The following is a 19,401-nucleotide window of genomic DNA, read 5'->3' as shown; positions in this document are numbered from 1 at the left end:
ATTTGATTACATCATATAATCATGAATGGCACGGTGGCAGGTGACTTGTGTGTGACTCGAAGCTCCGGCTGCTGGCTGGTTTTTCAGCTACCTCTCGTAACTAACTCAGATTGTCATTTTGAAATCATTATCATTATACGTAGATCATTAAACAAAAACGTCCAAAAGTTTGGACTCTATTGAGTTCATTTTTCAGTCAAACCCACTCCTAGAAGAGAAAAAAAATCAATAAAAAATATAGATATTTTATGATTCCAGCTGTGTGACAACACTTTAGAACAGGTCCCTTTTGTTCCAGCAAAGCAAGGGCAATAAAGACATGATTGGAGGAGTCTGGTGTCAAGGAACTCCATAAGCCTGCACCGAGTCATGATCATATCTCTATTTTACACCTTTTAGATAAATTTGAACACCGATTGTGAGCCAGACCTGGCAAAAATTCAGTGAAGTGAATGCTGTTATAACAGCAAGAGGCTGGTGTCCGCATACTTTTGGACACATGGTTCATTATTTATGGAGAGAATCATGTTTCTATTCCTGTTGTTTAAATATACACCAACCAAGCATAACATTATAACCACTGACAGGTAAAGTGATTATCTCTTCATCATGGCACCTGTTAGTGGGTGGGATATATTAGGCAGCAAGTGAACATTTTATCCTCAAAGTTGATGTTAGAAGCAGGAAAAATGGACAAGCGTAAGGATTTGAGCGAGTTTGACAAGGGCCAAATTGTTATGGCTGGATGACTGGGTCAGAGCATCTCCAAAACTGCAGCTCTTATGGGATGTTCCCGGTCTGCAGTGTTCAGTATCTATCAAAAGTTTTCCAAGGAAGGAACAGTGGTAAACCGGTGACAGGGTCAAGGCTCAATAATGCACGAGTGGAGATACTACCCTTTCATGAATACGGTATTCCCTGATGGCTGTGGCCTCTTTCAGCAACAAATGCTTCAGGAATGGTTTGAGGAGCACAACAAAGAGTTTGAGGTGTTGACTTGGCCTCCAAATTCCCCAGATCTCAATCCAATCGAGCATCTGTAGGATGTGCTGGACAAAAAGGTCCGATCCATGGAGGCCCCACCTCCCAACTTAGAGGAGTTAAAGGATCTGCTGCTAACATCTTGGTGCCAGATACCACAGCACAGCTTCTGGCGTCTAGTGGAGTCCATGCTTCGACAGTTCAGGGCTGTTTTGGCAGCAAAAGGGGGATCAACACAATATTAGGAAGGTGGTCATAATGTTATGCGTGATCGGTGTAGTAAGACAACAGAATCATTGTTCTTACATTCTTCTGCAGTTTTTAGGTTTTTAAACTGATTCCAGTGTCATGTGATCAGATTAAGATTACGGAAAACCTTTACAGATATCATGTTTCAACCATAATTACAGGTAAAGTGTTAGGGTGCCTGCGACGTCTGGTGAACACACCACCAGTTCCCAGCGTCGCAGGCGTTACAGAGCAACAAAGAGCGTGGCCTCAAATAGGAGGCCAGCTCATTAGGGCGAACGACCTGCAGCTGCGATCTCCCTATTTAAGGGGGCGTCGCCAGGCTGCAGGCGTCGCACCTTTGTTTGGCTCTATAGCACGACGCCACTCTCTTTCTTTAGGGATAGCCTGGTTACCCCTGACGCTTTTAGGGCGTTAGGGTGTGTAGGTCGCAAGGCCGAGGTAGCCAGGGTTTTGGTTCTCTTCATTAGGGATAGCTGGTGCGATTTCGTGCAGCCCCAGCGCTGCTGTTTATTTGGCGTTTAAAAGCCAGCCACCACTTGCAAACGCTAGCAGCGGGCTAACGCTAGGCTATCTGCCACCCTGCGGCAGCTTTTAAGCCGAAAGCTACGAGCAGATTCAGCTTGGCCGTGTTGGCTGAGTGGGTTAAGCTATCGCTCGTTCATTCCTCTCAGCTCCGGTTCAAATCCGCCCTTTTGGCATTAGCGCCATTCATTCTCTTTTTATCCCGGCTCCTTCCCAGCTTCCTCTAGCTGGTGACAATGCTGGAGCGGCTTTCATTATAAGCCGATTTTTTTGGTAATCTTTCGTCTACATTTCCCGGATTGATATCCGGTGAGCCATTTCCCGCAGCGCTCTTTACAAGCGCGTGGGTATATTTGTTCACTTGCACCACTATAGCGCAGTGAGGAACGCGAACGCCTCGCATCTTGGCGACCCGGGTTCGCGGCTTGTGCTTGCTGTTTTTTCTGTGTTTGTTTTTTCTCTTTTTCAGTTGCCTGCGGCGCCAGCGGCATCGTTCGTGATTTCCCGAATTGTTTCCTTTTAACGTTATTTCCTTTTTGTGTAGTTTATTGTTTATTATTATTAAATAAAAACATATTCTCTCTCTGCATCCTTGGGTCCAACGCCTCTCCTTTTAACATAAAGCTCAAGGAATGTGTTCAACACTCACGTTCTGATAAATGAATATGCAAGTCTTTTCCTGAAACATAATCAAGTCATTGAGGTCTGTGTCTGGCTCCACCAAATCAGCCATAACATTAAAACCACCTCCTTGTTTCTACACTCACTGTCCATTTTATCAGCTCCACTTACCATATAGAAGCACTTTGTAGTTCTACAATTACTGACTGTAGTCCATCCGTTTCTCTGCATGCTTTGTTAGCCTCCTTTCATGCTGTTCTTCAATGGTCAGAACCTCCACAGGACCACTACAAAGCAGGTATTATTTAGGTGGTGGATCATTCTCAGCATTGCAGTGACACTGACATGGTGGTGGTGTGTTAGTGTGTGTTGTGCTGGTATGAGTGGATCCACCTTGTAGATGTAAAGTCAGAGATAATCTCTCATCTATTGCTACTGTTTGAGTTGGTCACCTTCATCAGTGGTCACAAGACGCTGCCCACGGGGCACTGTCGGCTGGATATATTTTTGGTTGGTGGACTATTCTCAGTCCAGCAGTGACAGTGAAGTGTTTAAAAACTTCATTAGTGCTGCTGTGTCTTATCCACTCATACCAGCACAACACACACTAACACACTACCACCATGTCAGTGTCACTGCAGTGCTGAGAATGATCCACCACCCAAATAATCCTGTGGGGGTCCTGACAATTGAAGAACAGCATGAAAGGGGGCTAACAAAGCATACAGAGAAACAGATGGACTACAGTCAGTAATTGTAGAACTACAAAGTGCTTCTATATGGTAAGTGGAGCTGATAAAATGGACAGTGAGTGTAGAAACAAGGAGGTGGTTTTAATGTTATGGCTGATTTGGTGGAGCCAGACACAGACCTCAATGACTTGATTATGTTTCAGGAAAAGACTTGCACAGTTTGTACTGTATATCCATTTGTGTTATATACAAGTCATTAGCAGCCTTAGTTTATAAATGGCTAGCAAAACACAGATGCAGTAAATAGTAAATAGCAGAACAAGCTAAAGCTTAAAAATGAACAAACAAAAGAAAGAAAACATTTTAAGGCACTTTAAGGCTGTAAATGTATTCTTCTTTCTACTCTTTCTGCACTATCAGGACAAAAAACAAGCCATAAAGTCTCTGGAACTGTATGTGGTTCTCTGTGATCAAAGTGTTTGTATGTTTCAGTGACCTCAATAATTAATATTGAAAAAAAAAAAAAAAGTCTACAACCCCAAAATCAGAAAAAAGTTGGGGTCAGTATGGAAAATGCAACATTAAAGGTTTTTTTTTTTACTTTTATTTGATTGCAGACAGTTTGAACTCAAGATATTTCATGTTTTTTCTGCTCAACTTCATTTCATTTGTTAATACACCTCTATTCCTGCATTTCAGGCCTGCAACACATTCCAAAGAAGTTGAAACGGGGGCTATTTAGGGCTAGTAATGAGGTAAAAAAACTAAATAATGATGCGATTCTAAACAGGTGATGTCAACAGGTGATTGTATTTGGAATTTGCATATTTCTCCCTCTATAGTGCAAAATATTATTAAATGATTCAAGGAATCGGGACGAATTTCAAGGCGTAAAGACCAAGGGTGCAAGCTTAAGCTGAATGCCCGTGATCTTCAATCCATCAGACGGCACTGCATCAAGAACTGTTACTCAACAATAGCTGATATAACCACATGGGTGAGGGATTACTTTGGCAAACCTTTATCAAGCACTACAATACAGAGTTACATGCACAAACGCCACTTAAAACTTTACTGTGCAGAAAATATTCCTTATGTTAACCATGTCCAGAAGCGGCGTCAACTTCTCTGGGGTCGAAGGGCATCTAGGATGGACCATCACACAGTGGAAACAAGTCCAAAAGCCAGGGTTGCACTTACTTTGCACATCTTAAGACGTGTTTGCAGGAAGAATGGGACAAAATAAAAGCTGAAACACTAAATCACTTGGTCTCCTCGGTGCCAAAACGTCTTTTAAGTGTGGTGAAAAGGAATGGGAACATTTCAAAGTGGTAAATGCTTTACTGTCCCAACTTTTTTTGGAATGTGTTGCAGGACTGAAATGCAGGAATGGATGTTTATTATAAAATATATCAGGTTCATCCTGTCTGCAATGAAATAAAAGTCAAAGTAAATGTAAGAAACATTTTATTATTTGCATTTTCCTTGCTGTCCCAACTTTTTCTGAATTGGGGATGTACCTTAAAAAAAATTAAAACAATTATCATTATTTATGACTTTACCTTGGTTAGGGTCACAGTCCAGTTTCCAATGGACCCCCAATGCATTACAGGTCTTCAGCCACCCCCCTCTCAGACATAGCCAATGTCTGATAATATGTGGTAAATATGTATTAAATGGTCATGCTGGTTATGGAAATGGCTTTATTTTCAAATTCAAATACAAAAGAGACAAGAAAATAAAACAAGCTTTCTCATAAACACCCCCCCCCCCCTTCTTTTATTTAAAAAAACCCAGCAGTCTTAATCCTACTTAGACTTGCTAATCCATAATCCTACTTGGCCTGTCCCCATATTTGTCATTCACATTGTAAGGCCTGACCCACAACGCAAAGGTCCGGGTGAGAGGCTGAGCGATTTGTTCCTCTGAGCTCTGGCAGCTCGTTCCAGGCTTCTGCTTTGCTGATTGGTCCATCCTCCAGTCTGCGGCAGAGAAATAGCACAGAATTAACAAGAATACTGTCATAGAGTGTAAATTGGCATCCAATCCAAGCAATTGAGAGCCTTGTTCATGGGCTCTTCTACAAAAAAGGGGGCAGGGTGTCAATCAATAAGAAGCATAAAAGGGTTGTAGGCCTCTCCAGGTCTCCATCTAACCATGAGATGACCAGTCCAATACTTATGGTCTTTTGCAAACCTCAGTGTTCCCCAAACTCCAAGGGGTGTTTTATTACTCTATTCCACACAACCAGGTCTACCAAGGACTGTCAGATCAAGACCCTTTCATGACCAGCCCAATCTCAAGATCCAAACCCAAGTAGATTGTCACAATCCATCAGGAGTGGCTGCCAAAAAGCAACTTTAATTTATCTATTCATCAATTGTCCTCCCGATCTAGTAGTATCCAATTACCTGATTGCATTCCTCTCTACTGATGCTGATCTCCACTCCTGATTGAGGAGAGCGAGACTGACAAACACCCCCTCCGACACGTGTGCAGTAGCCACCTGCACGAGGCGAGTTCATATGTGGATCAGCTTTGTGTACGGAGAGCCACACCCTGATTACATTGTCCCTCGACTCTGTGCAGGTGCCATCAACCAGCCAGCAGAGGTCGTAATTGCATCAGTTATGAGATCCCTATCCAGCTCCCCACCCATTTCATTGCATATACACTGATCAGTCATAACATTAAAACCACCTCCTTGTTTCTACACACAATGTCCATTTAATCAGCTCCACTTACCATATAGAAGCACTTTGTAGTTCTACAATTACTGACTGTAGTCCATCTGTTTCTCTGCATGCTTTGTTAGCCCTCTTTCATGCTGTTCTTAAATGGTCAGGACTCTCCCACAGGACCACCACAGAGCAGGTATTATTTGGGTGGTGGGTCATTCTTAGCACTGCAGTGACACTGACATGGTGGTGGTGTGTTAGTGTGTGTTGTGCTGGTATGAGTGAATAAGACACAGCAGCACTGATGGAGTTTTTAAACACCTCACTGTCACTGCTGGACTGAGAATAGTCCACCCAAAAATATCCAGCCAACAGCGCCCTGTGGGCAGCAAGCTGTGACCACGTATGAAAGTCTAGAGGATGACCAACTCAAACAGCAGCAATAGATGAGCGATCGTCTCTGACTTTACATCTTCAAGGTGGACCAACTAGGTAGGAGTGTCTAATAGAGTGGACAGTGAGTGGACACGGTATTTAAAAACTCCAGCAGCGCTGCTGTGTCTGATCCACTCATACCAGCACAACACACACTAACACACCACCACCATGTCAGTGTCACTGCAGTGCTAAGAATGACCCACCACCTAAATAATACCTGCTCTGTAGTGGTCCTGTGGGGGTCCTGACCATTGAAGAACAGCATGAAAGGTGGCTAACAAAGCATGCAGAGAAACAGATGGACTACAGTCAGTAATTGCAGAACTACAAATTGCTTCTATATGCTAAGTGGAGCTGATAAAATGGACAGTGAGTGTAGAAACAAGCAGGTGGTTTTAATGTTATGGCTGATCAGTGTATAAATGATATACTTCCAACATTGTGGCTACAAATGAAGAAAGGTTCTTTCCTGTAAAGGGGCACAAAGACATGATTCGACAAGTTTGCTATGAAAGGACCCGACCTCACACCAGACCATCCCATTTAACAAGTGCTTGACCTCAAAAATAGTGTTCTGAGTAAAATGGCACAAATTTCTATCAACAATTTTCTTGTCAGCTGTTATGGCTGAAAAAAGCTGCCAATTACACATAAATGCATGTGGCTTTGAAATGGGATGTCCAACAGACTCATGGCCATTAGTCCACACACTTTTAGTACATTTTACTTTATTTTTACATTTATTAAACATTTAAATGATTTAATAATGTTTATACACTGACTAGGCATTACATTATGACCTCAGACAGTTAAAGTGAATAACACTGATTATCTCTTCCTCACGGCACCTGTTAGTAGGTGGGATATATTAGGCAGCAAGTGAACATTTTATCCTCAAAGTAGATGTGTTAGAAGCAGGAAAAATGGACATGCGTAAACATTTCAGCGAGTTTGACAAGGGCCAAATTGTGATGGCTAAACGAGTGGGTCCGAGCATCTCCAAAACTATAGCTCTTGTGGGGTGTTCCCACAGGGTTTGCAGTGGTCAGTATCTATCAAAAGTGGTCCAATGAAGGAATAGTGGAAAACCGGCGACAGGATCATGGGCGACCAAGGCTCATTGAGGTGTGGTCCGATCCAACAGACGAGCTACTGTAGTTTAAATTGCTGAAGAAGTTAATGCTGGTTCTGATAGAAAGGTGTCAGAATACACAGTGCATCACAGTTGCAAAAGGGGGGCCAACACAATACAATAGACCCTTGAGTTACGAACGGTTTACCATACGAACATTTCGGGTTACGAACGATCTTTTTCAATTTAACGTACAAACAAATTTCGGATTACAAACCGAAATTTGCGAAACACGTGACGTCACGAACAAGTTCACTCCAACCGTCTCTCTCTATATATATATGTATATACAGTGAGTGAATATTCGGACAGCGAACAGTGTTATTTCTGTGTTTTCTTTATATTTTGTAACATTCTATATTAAAAAGGCTCCAAAAAATGTGTAGAGAAAGCATAGTGATGAGAAAATAAAAGAAATCTATTACAATTTGTTGTTGTATAATTACTCCTGCCAGTAGAAGGAAATAATAGAGAAATATGAGAGTTAATATGAAATTTATTATGGTGTATGGTACAGCACACGTACTGTACTAAAGTGTTTTATGTACAGTACTGTACTACTGTGTATTGTTGTTTATTATTGTTTATTACAGTATTATTTATTCTATAATTTAAGATTTAAGGGAAAATATAGTTGTATTCTTAACAAAAAAAGACCATTTAAGACATTAGAAAGGTTAGGTAAGGGGGTGGTTTGGGAGGTCTGGCACGGATTAATTCTATTTATATTATTTCTTATGGGGAAAAATAGGTTTAACTAACAAACATTTTGACTTAAGAACAGCCCTTTGGAAACAATTAAATTTGTAAGTCAAGGGTCTACTGTATTAGGAAGGTGGTCATAATGTTATGCCTGAGCAGTGTAAATGATAGTAGTTTGCTAAACTACTAGTTTGTAGGAAAAAAATTTTGTGACATCACTGACCAAATCACTTGACCATTCCTTCATTCATTTTACCACCTTTTTATCCTGTTCAGAGTCATTGTGGATCTGATTAAATGGGAGAAAGGCAGGAAACACCTCAGAAACACCAAATGTTCTAAACAATCTGTTGAAACTTAATGGTTCTATCAATACTTTACATTTGAAGGGTGTTGTAAATCACTGAAACTAAACTACTTTTTGTGAGAATTAAATCAATGGCTTTGCTAGTCAGTACTTACATACTGTACCCCTTTTCCACAGACGCGGATCCGGCTCCGTTTCGGTTCACGAACTTGATTTTAAACCGGTTCCAAGTGTTCCCACCAAAAAAAAAAGAGGTTCCAGACAGCGAACTTGCGTTCTAATCTGGCACCACAGAATACTTGATTTTTCAGCACGAACCGTGACGTCGTCTGTGGGCGTGTCACAGTGTAGATGTTTGGGTGCTTTCACATGAGAAGCTGCTACACCGTGTTTGCGCTGCTGTGCTGCACTTTCATTTTTTAAAGTTCAGCTGATTAAATGTTGAGCCAGTTTGCTGCTGATATTCGCTGATATTTTCAAAGCGATGAACTGTGTGATATGACATAGTAACAGCGACCAGGACAGTATGAACACTGCTTAACGTAAAAAGTAAAGCATAACGTTCAGAGCACTTATAACCAGTAATAACGGAGAGAAATTGAGTGTTTCTGTGTCGTACTTTTAGTACATTTAGCCATGTTACTCTTTTTTTAGGTGAAGCTTTTTTGACTTTCCCGAAAAGCGGATTCAGAACCCTGATCTGTAAAACCACCACACGTGAAGTAAATCCAGCTAAACACAGATACATGTGGAGCTTTTATACTGGATTTGATGGTTATTTCACACAAATGGATGTTCGTCTTGTGGAACTTTAGTGATCTTTCACCGCTGAAGCCGAGTCGTGGTGAGAGCGAAGCACAAAACGCTTCTCACGTGAATGCACTAAAGAAAACAACAACTGCGACAAACACGTCTACGTCTTCTTATCACCAATAGTTGATTGATGCTTTTTACATAAAAACGAACATCTGTAACAACAGCACAAATGCTCGCACATAATCTACACACTCCGCCATCATGTTACTACTCTTTTCTTTCATTGTGTAATGCCCACCATTGATGACGCAGGCTTGATTCCCAAAAACTGGTGGAAACGCTGTTATGATTGGGGAAGGAAGGACCCAAGGATGCAGAGGAAGTTGGATAAAGGGTTTTATTTACTAAATAATAAATACAATATACAAGAAAATAAACAGAATAACACAAATAACAAAAGGGGAAGCGCGAGGCGCGAACCCTGGTCGCTCACCTCCTGGCTGGGAGCTTACGCAGCCTGCCACAGCAGCGCTGAAAGCAAAACCGCTCCCAGCACTAAAGAGGTGAAGCGACCGGGTTCGCGAGGTGGAAAACCTCGCGCTGTTGGCCGGAGAAGGGGGAAAAAACACGGGCTTTTTACAAGCCCGGGTGTTACGGTCGGCAGCAAGGATTGCTGGAACGCAACCGCGTCATTACGCTACAGAACACAGCGGCGCTGTCACCAGCCAAGTTGGCTGGGAAGTGGCCGCTGTAATAGCGCTCCAGACAGCGGAACGCGACGCTGTCACCAGCGGTTTACGCTGGGAGGGGATCGCGTTCCTCTGGGCGCGATAACAGGATCTCATGGTGGCGGCGGCACGGCGGCTCGACGGCTCGGCGGCAGCGGCCCGACGGCGACCTGAAGGCAGCGACCAGGCGGCGGCGGCGGCACGACAGCGGCGCCTCAAATGGCGGCAGCTTGGCGGCGGCGGCGGCCTGGTGGCGCCCCAATACCGGTGGCCCGGCGGCAGCGGCACAGCGGCGGCGGCACAGTGCGGCGGCACAATCTAGAGATAAAACAAATAAAGAAACATAAAAGGGCACCGCAGTGCCAAACAAACTGAAAGAAAGAAAAAGGCCAACAAACGCAGAAGATGCCACGGCTGCAGCTCTGCGCCTATCCCTTAAATAGGGGAAGGCACAGGACACAGCTGCAGCGCATTCGCCCTAACGAGCTGGCCAGGTATTTCAGCCAGCTCGTTCACTGCTCTGTAAGGCCTGTGGCGTCAGGGAGAGATGGCACATTCCCCTGACGCCACAGAACCTAACAAACGCGGGTCGGTTCTTTACAAAACACCAAGGTTCGAAGAAACCTGAACAAAACCGTTTCAAGAACCTGGGTTCTTTAGGTGGAGAACTTTTGCTAACAGAGCAATCAGTAAACAAAATACACTCACCCTTGGCTACTGAGAGCTGGTTCACTTCCGCATGTCTGCGCTATAGATACCACCGGTGCCCTAGGTGGAATTCTGAGACTGGGTCTCCTGTCAGACTGACTTCGCCGAATGAAAGGCTGGGGTCCTCGCACAGCCATAGACAGCCTATTCTGCTCACCCCAGGGGCGAGGGAGGATGCTGCTCCCAGAGGAGGTCCATGCCTGGGGAGGCTTGGGTGCAGGAATTGGCTGTGCCTCAAACAAAGACGGTGATGCTGGGCAAAATACCGAACGAGCATTGCTGAACGATTTAGAAACAAAGTCCTCAGTGTTGTTGTCTTTAAATCGTCGCTGCACTTTTGGTGAGGCAGGGGGAGATGGTGCTTTAAAGGGGAAAGTATTTCCAGAAACAGGGCTGGGGGTGACTTCTTGCTGCATGACAGGAGTTGAAGAAGGTGACCATTGATTGGCTGATGGAGGGGTGGGAAGTTTGCGAAGTGGACTTGATGAGTTTGGCTGTTTTTTAAATACAGGAGGACTGAGTAATCTCCTGTGTAAAATCGGTGTAGAGGGTAGCATCCTGGTTTTGGATGCAGGTGGAGTGTCAGATGGTTGAATACCACTTGCTGCAGTGGAAGGCAGAGCTTCAGGGATCAATTGGTCCCCCTGTTTTCTTTCTGCATTGGTTCGAATGGGATCATACTTTATGGGGTCAGGGTCAGCTGTAGGTTTCTCTGCGAGAGAATCAGTTGAGTGTCTCAGGTGGATAATTTTCCTAGCTTGTTGGTAAAGAGTACGAGCAGCCTCTTCATTACTTGAATCTTCCTCAGGCTTGGAAACAATGGGAATTTTTTTAAGCACGTCAGTCTGTTCCCCTGCAACACTTCGTGCAGGTGATATACTGTGAGAGGTCCTTCTCAGACTTCCTTTGCTAGGTAGGACTGCAACTGATTGCATAGAAGCACGAAGTCTTTGAGATATGCTAGTCATCTTCGAACAGGTCGAACGACCCCTGCTGGATATGCCTTCATCTGTTTTGCTAACTTCTATATTTTCAAAGGAATTATCCATGAGGACTTCCAAAGGTGGTGGTGGTAGGTTGTCCGGGTCAAAATCATCCGTCCTCTCAAAGGTTCTGGATTTTCCTTGGTTGTTCGTGTTTAAATTGTTATTGTAAAATAGAGTATCTTTAACTGGTAAACCTGGAATGATGGGTACCCCACACTTTCTAACTCCTTTAAGGGGTCCAAGCACCTTATCACTGGAAAGGTTCTGTTTACTTGTCTCGGTTCCTTGACTGAACGTGTCTATCAGTTTCTTGACAGAGTTCCCTCTGCGACACATTCCCGAATACTGTCGGGGGGATTGTGGAGGGCTTGGAGGTGGTGTTGCCTTAACAGGTTTCTTGGCAGGTTTGATCTCCTCAGGTTCCTTTACACCCCCCTGCTTTATAGCTGTCTTTTCATTTACCGCCCTTCTCTGATTGTTTAAACTGAGGGTTTTTTTGGAAGAACTAGGAACTATGGGTACACCAGTCTGTGTTTGCTTTCCTTGTACTTGCTTGACGATGTCTTTTTTTATATTTCGCTCCATTCTGACCTTTCCCATTCTTTCCAACTTCTGACCCAACTCCTTTTGTGTCCTTTCCAGTTCAAGCAGAGTAGGGTCGTCAGCTTTACCACGGAGAGAGTCTGCTGACCGTGAACGACGCTGTTTAGTAACGGTTGTCTTTTTGTTCGATGATTGTTGAGCGGCTGTTTGTGGTCTTTTAGGGCTTTTTTCTTGCTCGTCAGTCCACTGTCGGTCATTGGTTTTTAAGATTCTATTTTTGGGCTCTATTTTTGTGAGTCCTTTCTGAGAGGCAACAAAGTGTATTTTATCACTAATGGCATCTTTCATCTTTAATGTCATTTCTACATTTTGTGGGTTCTCTATTCGCATTACAGGCAGACGCCTTGGTTGACGGTTAGAGTCAGGGGAAGGACAGGTTGAAGAGACCTTTGTTTTACCCTTGTATTGTTTTTTTTCCTCTTCTTCCTCACCATCATCCAAAAAGGCAGACCCAAGCAATGATTCCATGTCTCTAAATTCTTCACCAATAATGGTACAAGTGGAGTCTATAGAGCTTATAGAACCACTGCGGCTCATTTCTTTGGTACGTTGATTCTTGGGTGTGCCCTGATTTCTGGGTGCAATGCCCTCAGAACTGCAAAGAATTGTACGACTGGATCTAGCTGACTCACAACTTTCTCTACGATGCCTCTGCAAGTCCGATCCTCCCAGCGATTCATTATCAGCCCCAATGCCACTGTCCTCACTAAACAACATTGAGTCCTGTGTTCCGGGTCTTCGTACCGAGGCAGCTTCAATTCTTGTCAGCACTTGCATTAGCCTGGCTTCGATCGCATGTTTAGCATTCAGTTTCTCCTCCAGAATTTCAGATATTGATGAGAAATATTCCACCGCTTCCTCGAGGGCTATGTCACCGATACTACGTATGGATTCGCCAACAGTGCGCTTCCTCTGAACGGTGTACTGAAGAAGTTGTTGCAGTAAGTCCGGTGGGGGTTGGGAAGAAGTGGGCTTACTAGATGTTGAAAGATTTGTCATATCGCACGGCCATGCCAGATGTTCTCCATTGTCTTTCAAAAGCTTCTCCCCTTCCTGGACCATTTGCTCAAGTCCTTTGTTAAATTCTTCATAGCGCAGAGCCATAAATGCCACCATAGGTTGCAAAGAAATGCGAGTCTGGGCTGCATGATCTAACAACCCTAAAAGCAAATCGTATTTGTCAATACTAGGGTTAAGGTAGTCATATGCCGCTTTGTGAGCCTTTACAAGTGGTTCTGGGAAGTCCACCTTCTGCCCCTTATCCTTCTTCTTGATTGATTTAGTACTTTTGTGAGTCCTTTTTGACTTCTTGGTTCTCTTTGTGACATCTTTTTTAGCATCCTGTCCTTTCACAAGTTCCTCTTTTGATTGTTGGGATACATTTACAGTAATGTCCTTTTCTGAGGTAACTTTTGCCCCTCCTGACTCTGTGTTAGGAGGTTTCTTGACTACAGGTGCAGAAACTGTATCACCATTAGCGTTAAGTCTTTTTTCTCTTTCCGTCCTGATCTCACAAGCTTCTCCATCTGTCTCTCCACTACCTGAGCTTTCACTTCCTCCATCATCAGACTGCGAATCCACTGGGTTCTCCTTATTCCACGGCAACAATGTCTTCCCTCTGCCGAATGGTCCTTGTACTCCATTGAAGTTAATATTTCCCCTTGATGGGGAACAGCCCATTTCAAAATTAGCTTTGTTCACGGTTTTCAAACAACATATATGCAATCCGATCGACGGTTTAAACCCCTACCCGACAGCTGCACTTGTCATTTTCAGATGGCCAGCCCATCAGCGCACTGTTGCATTTGACAGTCCTCTTGGAAATCACATTTAAACAAAGATAAAATCCATGTTACGAAACAATCACCTGTCAACATTTTTTTCTTTCTTTTTAAAGTGAAATAAAGGTATTCAGTTCATCACAGCAGTGTCCTTCTGTATCTCATGGAGGACGAACAGCTGAAAGGATTAGTCCGGATTTGATTTAGTCCTCAGCATGCACATATGTTACGTTGAAGCAAATAAAACCGACACACCTGCAAGAACTTAAGCTAATTAAGGTAATCTGACTGTTTTGAAGACATCTTTTAATAGCCCAACCAACAGCCTTTAAATAAGTGCTTTTTATATTAATAAATGTGACACACACACAAACAAAAACTATTTATTTTTTACTATATACACTGTAAAAGTATGCATTCAGGTACCATTAGATTTTGAATTTTGTTTAATGTAATTTTGTTTATTTTACATATTCATTTATTTCTATGTATTTTAAATTTGATGATTTTATTAGATTTTATTTTTAAGCATATTTTTGTTTTTGCTTGTAAACCCAAACTATTTAAGTACAGTGTCAAAAGACATTAGGTGATAAAAAAGGTGGTCACATACTTGTTTTCCATTCATTATCACTCACCCACTTTCTTAACCACATATCCAGTTAGGGTCGCGGGGGGTGCTGGAGCCTATCCCAGCTTTTTAATGGGCGCAAGGCACACAGTAACACCCTAGACGGGGTGCCGGCACATACACACACCCATTCACCTCTAGGGCAATTCAGTGTTTCCAATTAACCTGACTGCATGTTTTTGGACTGTGGGAGGAAACCAGAGCACCCGGAGGAAACCCACACAGACACGGGGAGAACATGCAGACTCCACACAGAAAGGACTCGGACCGCCCCACCTAGAGATCGAACCCAGGACCTTCTTGCTGTGAACCAACAGTGCTACCCACGAGCCACCATGCTTCCCTGTATTTTACTTTCTTTCATTTTAATAAATCAAAGGTAATCTAATATTATCTAATATATTTAATCAAGAAGACATATTGAATTACAATACAACAGGCAAACCACATTTACATAGTCGAATGTATTGTGACTGAAGATGAACGGTAATGCATACTAGGTAGCAAGACAGGTAGTGCATGTAAAAATAATGTTAAGACAGAAAGTGCTTATAAAAAATACAAACACATAATTAGAATTAATTATAATTGTAATTTTAATTAAAAATAAACTAAACAATGCAGACTGGCAACAGTTGTTTCCCTAACCCACCCCAACTGAGACCTGGGTTTGAAACTCAGTGGTGATATCAGCCGGACAGCCATACACAGACACGATTGGCAATGTCTGAGGAAAGGGGGTTGGCCTAAGCCCTGTGATGGATTGGAACCCTGTTCAGGGGATTCTTGCCTCGCATTAAGTGCTGCGACCCTGATCAGGATAAAGCAAAGATAAAACAAAAAGGACAGCATTTTATTATTTCAGATAACTAGTCTACTGGCATATGTAACACTGTCTTTAGATTAATGATATAATAAAATATCTGAAGTGGAGGTGCCACTGAGGTGGAGCACTGGTTTATGTGCTAACCCATTACCACAAAGAGCATTTTATGCTTTCCCATTGTCAATAATTTATCAGTTTAACCATTTTTTTCTAGACATCTCCATATTAATTTAAAAGGCAATGATGTTACAACAAATCATACAAAACATATTTACACAAATATGTATTTAAAAATAACTTTATTATATTCTATAAATACATACTGTATGTATGATAAAAGCTAGCTAGTTATTAAGACAATGTGTTCTAACAGATTTCTCTGGATTCTCTAAATCCTTTAATAATTGCATACTGTGGATAGAGAAATCTCAAATTTTATTTTTTTATACATTGAAAAGGATTAATTCTAATCTACTGTGTAACGTGGTGGCAGTCGTTCCAGAGCTCCACGTTCTAAGTTGTGTCCCTCTGCACGTTTTTAACTTTAAATATAAGTTATTTTTCATTATTCATTAATTTTGACCATTAATTATTCAGTTAATTATTTTTACTTATTTATTTATTTAATTTTTATTTATTTATTATTATTATTTTTTGTATATTGTTTTGTTTGCACTTGTTTTGTGTTCTGTGTTGCACCCTGGTGTCCTGGGGGAACGTTGTCTCTTTTCATTGTGTACTTACTGTATATATAACTTAAATGACAATAAAGCCTCTTGAATTTTATTTAACAGCTATAGGGTAATTAAAAGTGTAATTCAAAATTTTCTATTTGGTTCATTTTTAAATATAAGGTGACATAGCGGTTACATTTGTTTTGTTATGTTTTGAAAAGAAAAAATTACCCAGTAACACCAGTCCTGCAGCTTGTTGCCCAATACGCAGCCAGTCTGAATATTTGGTGTAGTGTAAGCTGTGGGAAAGAACTGTACTACAGCTTATGCCGAGAACACAGACTATAGTATGAGGAAACTGTGGATACTCCTTCCCAGTGTGTTTATAGAATTCCCTGAAGTTTCTTTCTAAAAGTATGTAATTCCTTCACATCATTTCTTTCTGTGACTCATTGTAGTCCCAGAGTCTTAGAAATGGTTTTATAATCGTTTCAAGGCTGACACAGTTTAATACAGTTCTTTTAGCTCTTATGGTGTCATAATGTGCTGTGTACTGGCTTTTTAACTTTAAGCTGATAATAATCTTGACCATTTTTTTCTGGAACTGGAGAACATGACATCTATTAAGTCAACAGATAAGTCAACAGCATTTCAGGGCATTGTTCATGGTTGGAATTACAGGGCTCCCGCCAAAAGAGGTTAAAAACAATAGTGCGGGGGGGGGGGGGGGTAGTTGGCTAAACTGTAACTTTCATCAATATATCGATATATGCAGAGAACATATGCAGAGAAGGCAGGCAGATGAGATGAGAAATGGTATGGTCCACTTTAGAAATGGTATGGTCCATTTTAGGTTTTTAAAGAATTCCCATGTGCCATGTGGTGCCCATTACAAAGCATGTCTGTTTAATGACAGTGCTGCTTGAGCAAAGGTCACAGTGCTTTAACATGGGTCTTGGCTTTGCCCTTTACTCACATAGATTTTTTCAGATTCCTGAACTTTTGCTAATATTATGCACTGTAGATGGTTAAATATATATATATATATATATATACGTTAAAATTTTAACTGCAGTTTAAAAAATTTATCAAGATAAAAATTTTTAATCAAATGATTTTTATCGGGCTATGTTTGTGCCACTTTACACATGCGTCACTGTGGCAATTTGCGCTGCTTTAACACAGCAACATTGTGTTTATACTGTACAGCGATAACACACATCATTTTCCATTTTGCGGTTGTGAGTTAGAAATAACTCAAGCTCAGACCTGGCCATTGCACGGCCACATTCGGCCCGCGAGCCATCCCCAACTGGTCCGCATAAAGTCAGTGGCAATTAAAAATCAGACGTAAATAAATGTACATCACACATGACATATAACAGGATTGTTTTATTTTGACTGGAGTGCTATTTCTTTACATTTCCGCAAGTTTGGATTTACGTGTGTGCGAGTGTATCCACTATCCAGCTTCACCGTAAAGTGTCGGCGAACAGAATTGAGTGCGACTGACGGAGACGATCGAGTTTTTAACAAGACAAGAACTTCAAAAGTCAGATGTAAAGCTGGATGGTGTGATGGTTTAAATCACAATTTAAATCTAGGGTTTATATCACTGTTACGGTACTAAACACGGAGAAATACATTCACAACACATCTGAATCTTCGCTAACTAAACTCCAAACTAACACAGACTTTTTATAAAGTTTGACACATCCAGGACTGGAGCAGTTAAGATCAGCTTTGTGATCCAAATAGCACTTTGTGTAAAGTTACTGCACATTTTGTTCACATTTGTTTTCAAGAAAGTTGATTAAACAGTGAAATAATGTTGATGTTTTTACTCTGTCTGCTTTTCAATTTCTGATTGTAACATTTACTCTTAACAGTAACAGCTTATCAGAACTGAAAGATAAAGACAATAGGCAATAAAGAGAAATCTTATTATTATTGAGCAGAATGAAGTTCACCCTATTGGTCCGGCCCTCCACAACAGTAACAGTTTCTTATGTGGGGGGTTATGAACAGGAAAAGATCCTCACTTTTTCCAGCTAATGTGAACAGTCATTTTAAATAACTGACTGAAAGATGGGTAGATCTTAACAACTCTGCATGGGCATTGGCTGGCTTTCTAAAAAGAATTTAGATCAAATAATTTTATCATAATTTAATTACTTTTTAATTGGTAAAAATGTTCTTGCAATATATATATATATATATATATATATATATATATATATATATATATATATGAATGCTGTTCTTAAACAGTTGGTTTATTTATTGACACTTTTTAGACAAATCTTTCAGGCAAATCTCAGCTCATCCTTGCTTATACCTCTAGGCTTATCTTATTTGGTATGCTCCTTTTATACCTGTGTATGACTGTATCATATATTTAATATTACACTTTACCTTTGCAAAGGTAAACTATATATTTATGCCTACAATTTGGAAACTAAATCTTACAAAGCTTTCATATGTGGCAGGTAAGGTGAACATATCTTGTTGGTGAGGAGCGGATTATTAAGTCTGAGCACAGACACAGAGTATTACCATAATCCTTTTCCCTCTCACCATTAAAACCCCAGGAAGAAAGTAGGCAGTAAAAGCAGACATGCCGTCTGTCTTCACTATGCGGCTGAAAGTATGTGGACACCTGTTCATAAGATTTTTGGACGTCATCCCAAAACTGTGGACGTTAATATGAAACTGGCTTTCGTTTTGTGGCAATAACAGCCACTAAACTTCTTGTCTGTGAGAATTTGCATTTAGAAAGAAGAAAGCCAGCTTGCAATGGATGTTCCAATTCAACCCAAATCATCCTCAAATTTTAATAAACCTCACTTTGCACACAAGGACACATACTATTTCTCATGGTAAAATAGTAAAGAGCCTTTTCCCCTGTTTCCACAAGGTAGTATATATACAATATATTTATATACACTGATCAGCCATAAAATTAAAACCACCTGCTTGTTTCTACACTAACTGTCCATTTTATCAGCTCCACTGACCATATAAGAGCACTTTGTAGTTTTACAATTACTGACTGACGTCTGTTTGTCTGCATGCTTTGTTAGCCCCCTTTCATGCTGTTCTTCAATGGTCAGGACTCTCCCAGGACCACCACAGATCAGGTATTATTTAGGTGGTGGGTCATTCTCAGCACTGCAGTGACACTGTCATTGTGGTGGTGTGTTAGTGTGTGTTGTGCTGGTATGAGTGGATAAGACACATCAGTGCTGCTGGAGTTTTTAAACACCTCACTGTCACTGCTGGACTGAGAATAGTCCACCAACCAAAAATATTTAAGCCAACAGTGCCCTGTAGGCAGCGTCCTGTGACCATTGATGAAGGTCTAGAAGATGACCAACTCAAAC

At 41.5% G+C, this 19,401-nt stretch overlaps 1 protein-coding gene across 2 annotated transcripts; it reads right to left on the bottom strand.

Moving 5' to 3' along the window:
• Window positions 1-4,926: 4,926 nt before the first annotated feature.
• pcare1 (photoreceptor cilium actin regulator 1) lies at window positions 4,927-13,786 on the bottom strand. 2 transcript variants are annotated; one of them, XM_063008004.1, is made up of 2 exons: window positions 10,518-13,786; window positions 4,927-5,050 (listed from the first exon to the last, which is right to left on the bottom strand). In XM_063008004.1, exons 1-2 carry the CDS (start codon window positions 13,784-13,786, stop codon window positions 4,927-4,929), a joined length of 3,393 nt encoding a protein of 1,130 aa, XP_062864074.1. The 2 variants fall into 2 exon arrangements, 1 of the variants encoding a protein (XP_062864074.1); XR_010014347.1 differs by lacking the exon at window positions 10,518-13,786 and adding an exon at window positions 8,481-8,540 and having other exon boundaries at window positions 4,992-5,050.
• Between the last annotated feature and the right edge of the window lie 5,615 nt (window positions 13,787-19,401).

Source organism: Trichomycterus rosablanca, chromosome 13 (genome assembly GCF_030014385.1).
Source record: "Trichomycterus rosablanca isolate fTriRos1 chromosome 13, fTriRos1.hap1, whole genome shotgun sequence".
In the NCBI taxonomy this organism is placed as follows: Eukaryota; Metazoa; Chordata; class Actinopteri; order Siluriformes; family Trichomycteridae; genus Trichomycterus; species Trichomycterus rosablanca.
The sequence above is the reverse complement of the archived record's forward strand: the minus strand, read 5'-3'. Positions and strand labels throughout refer to the sequence as shown.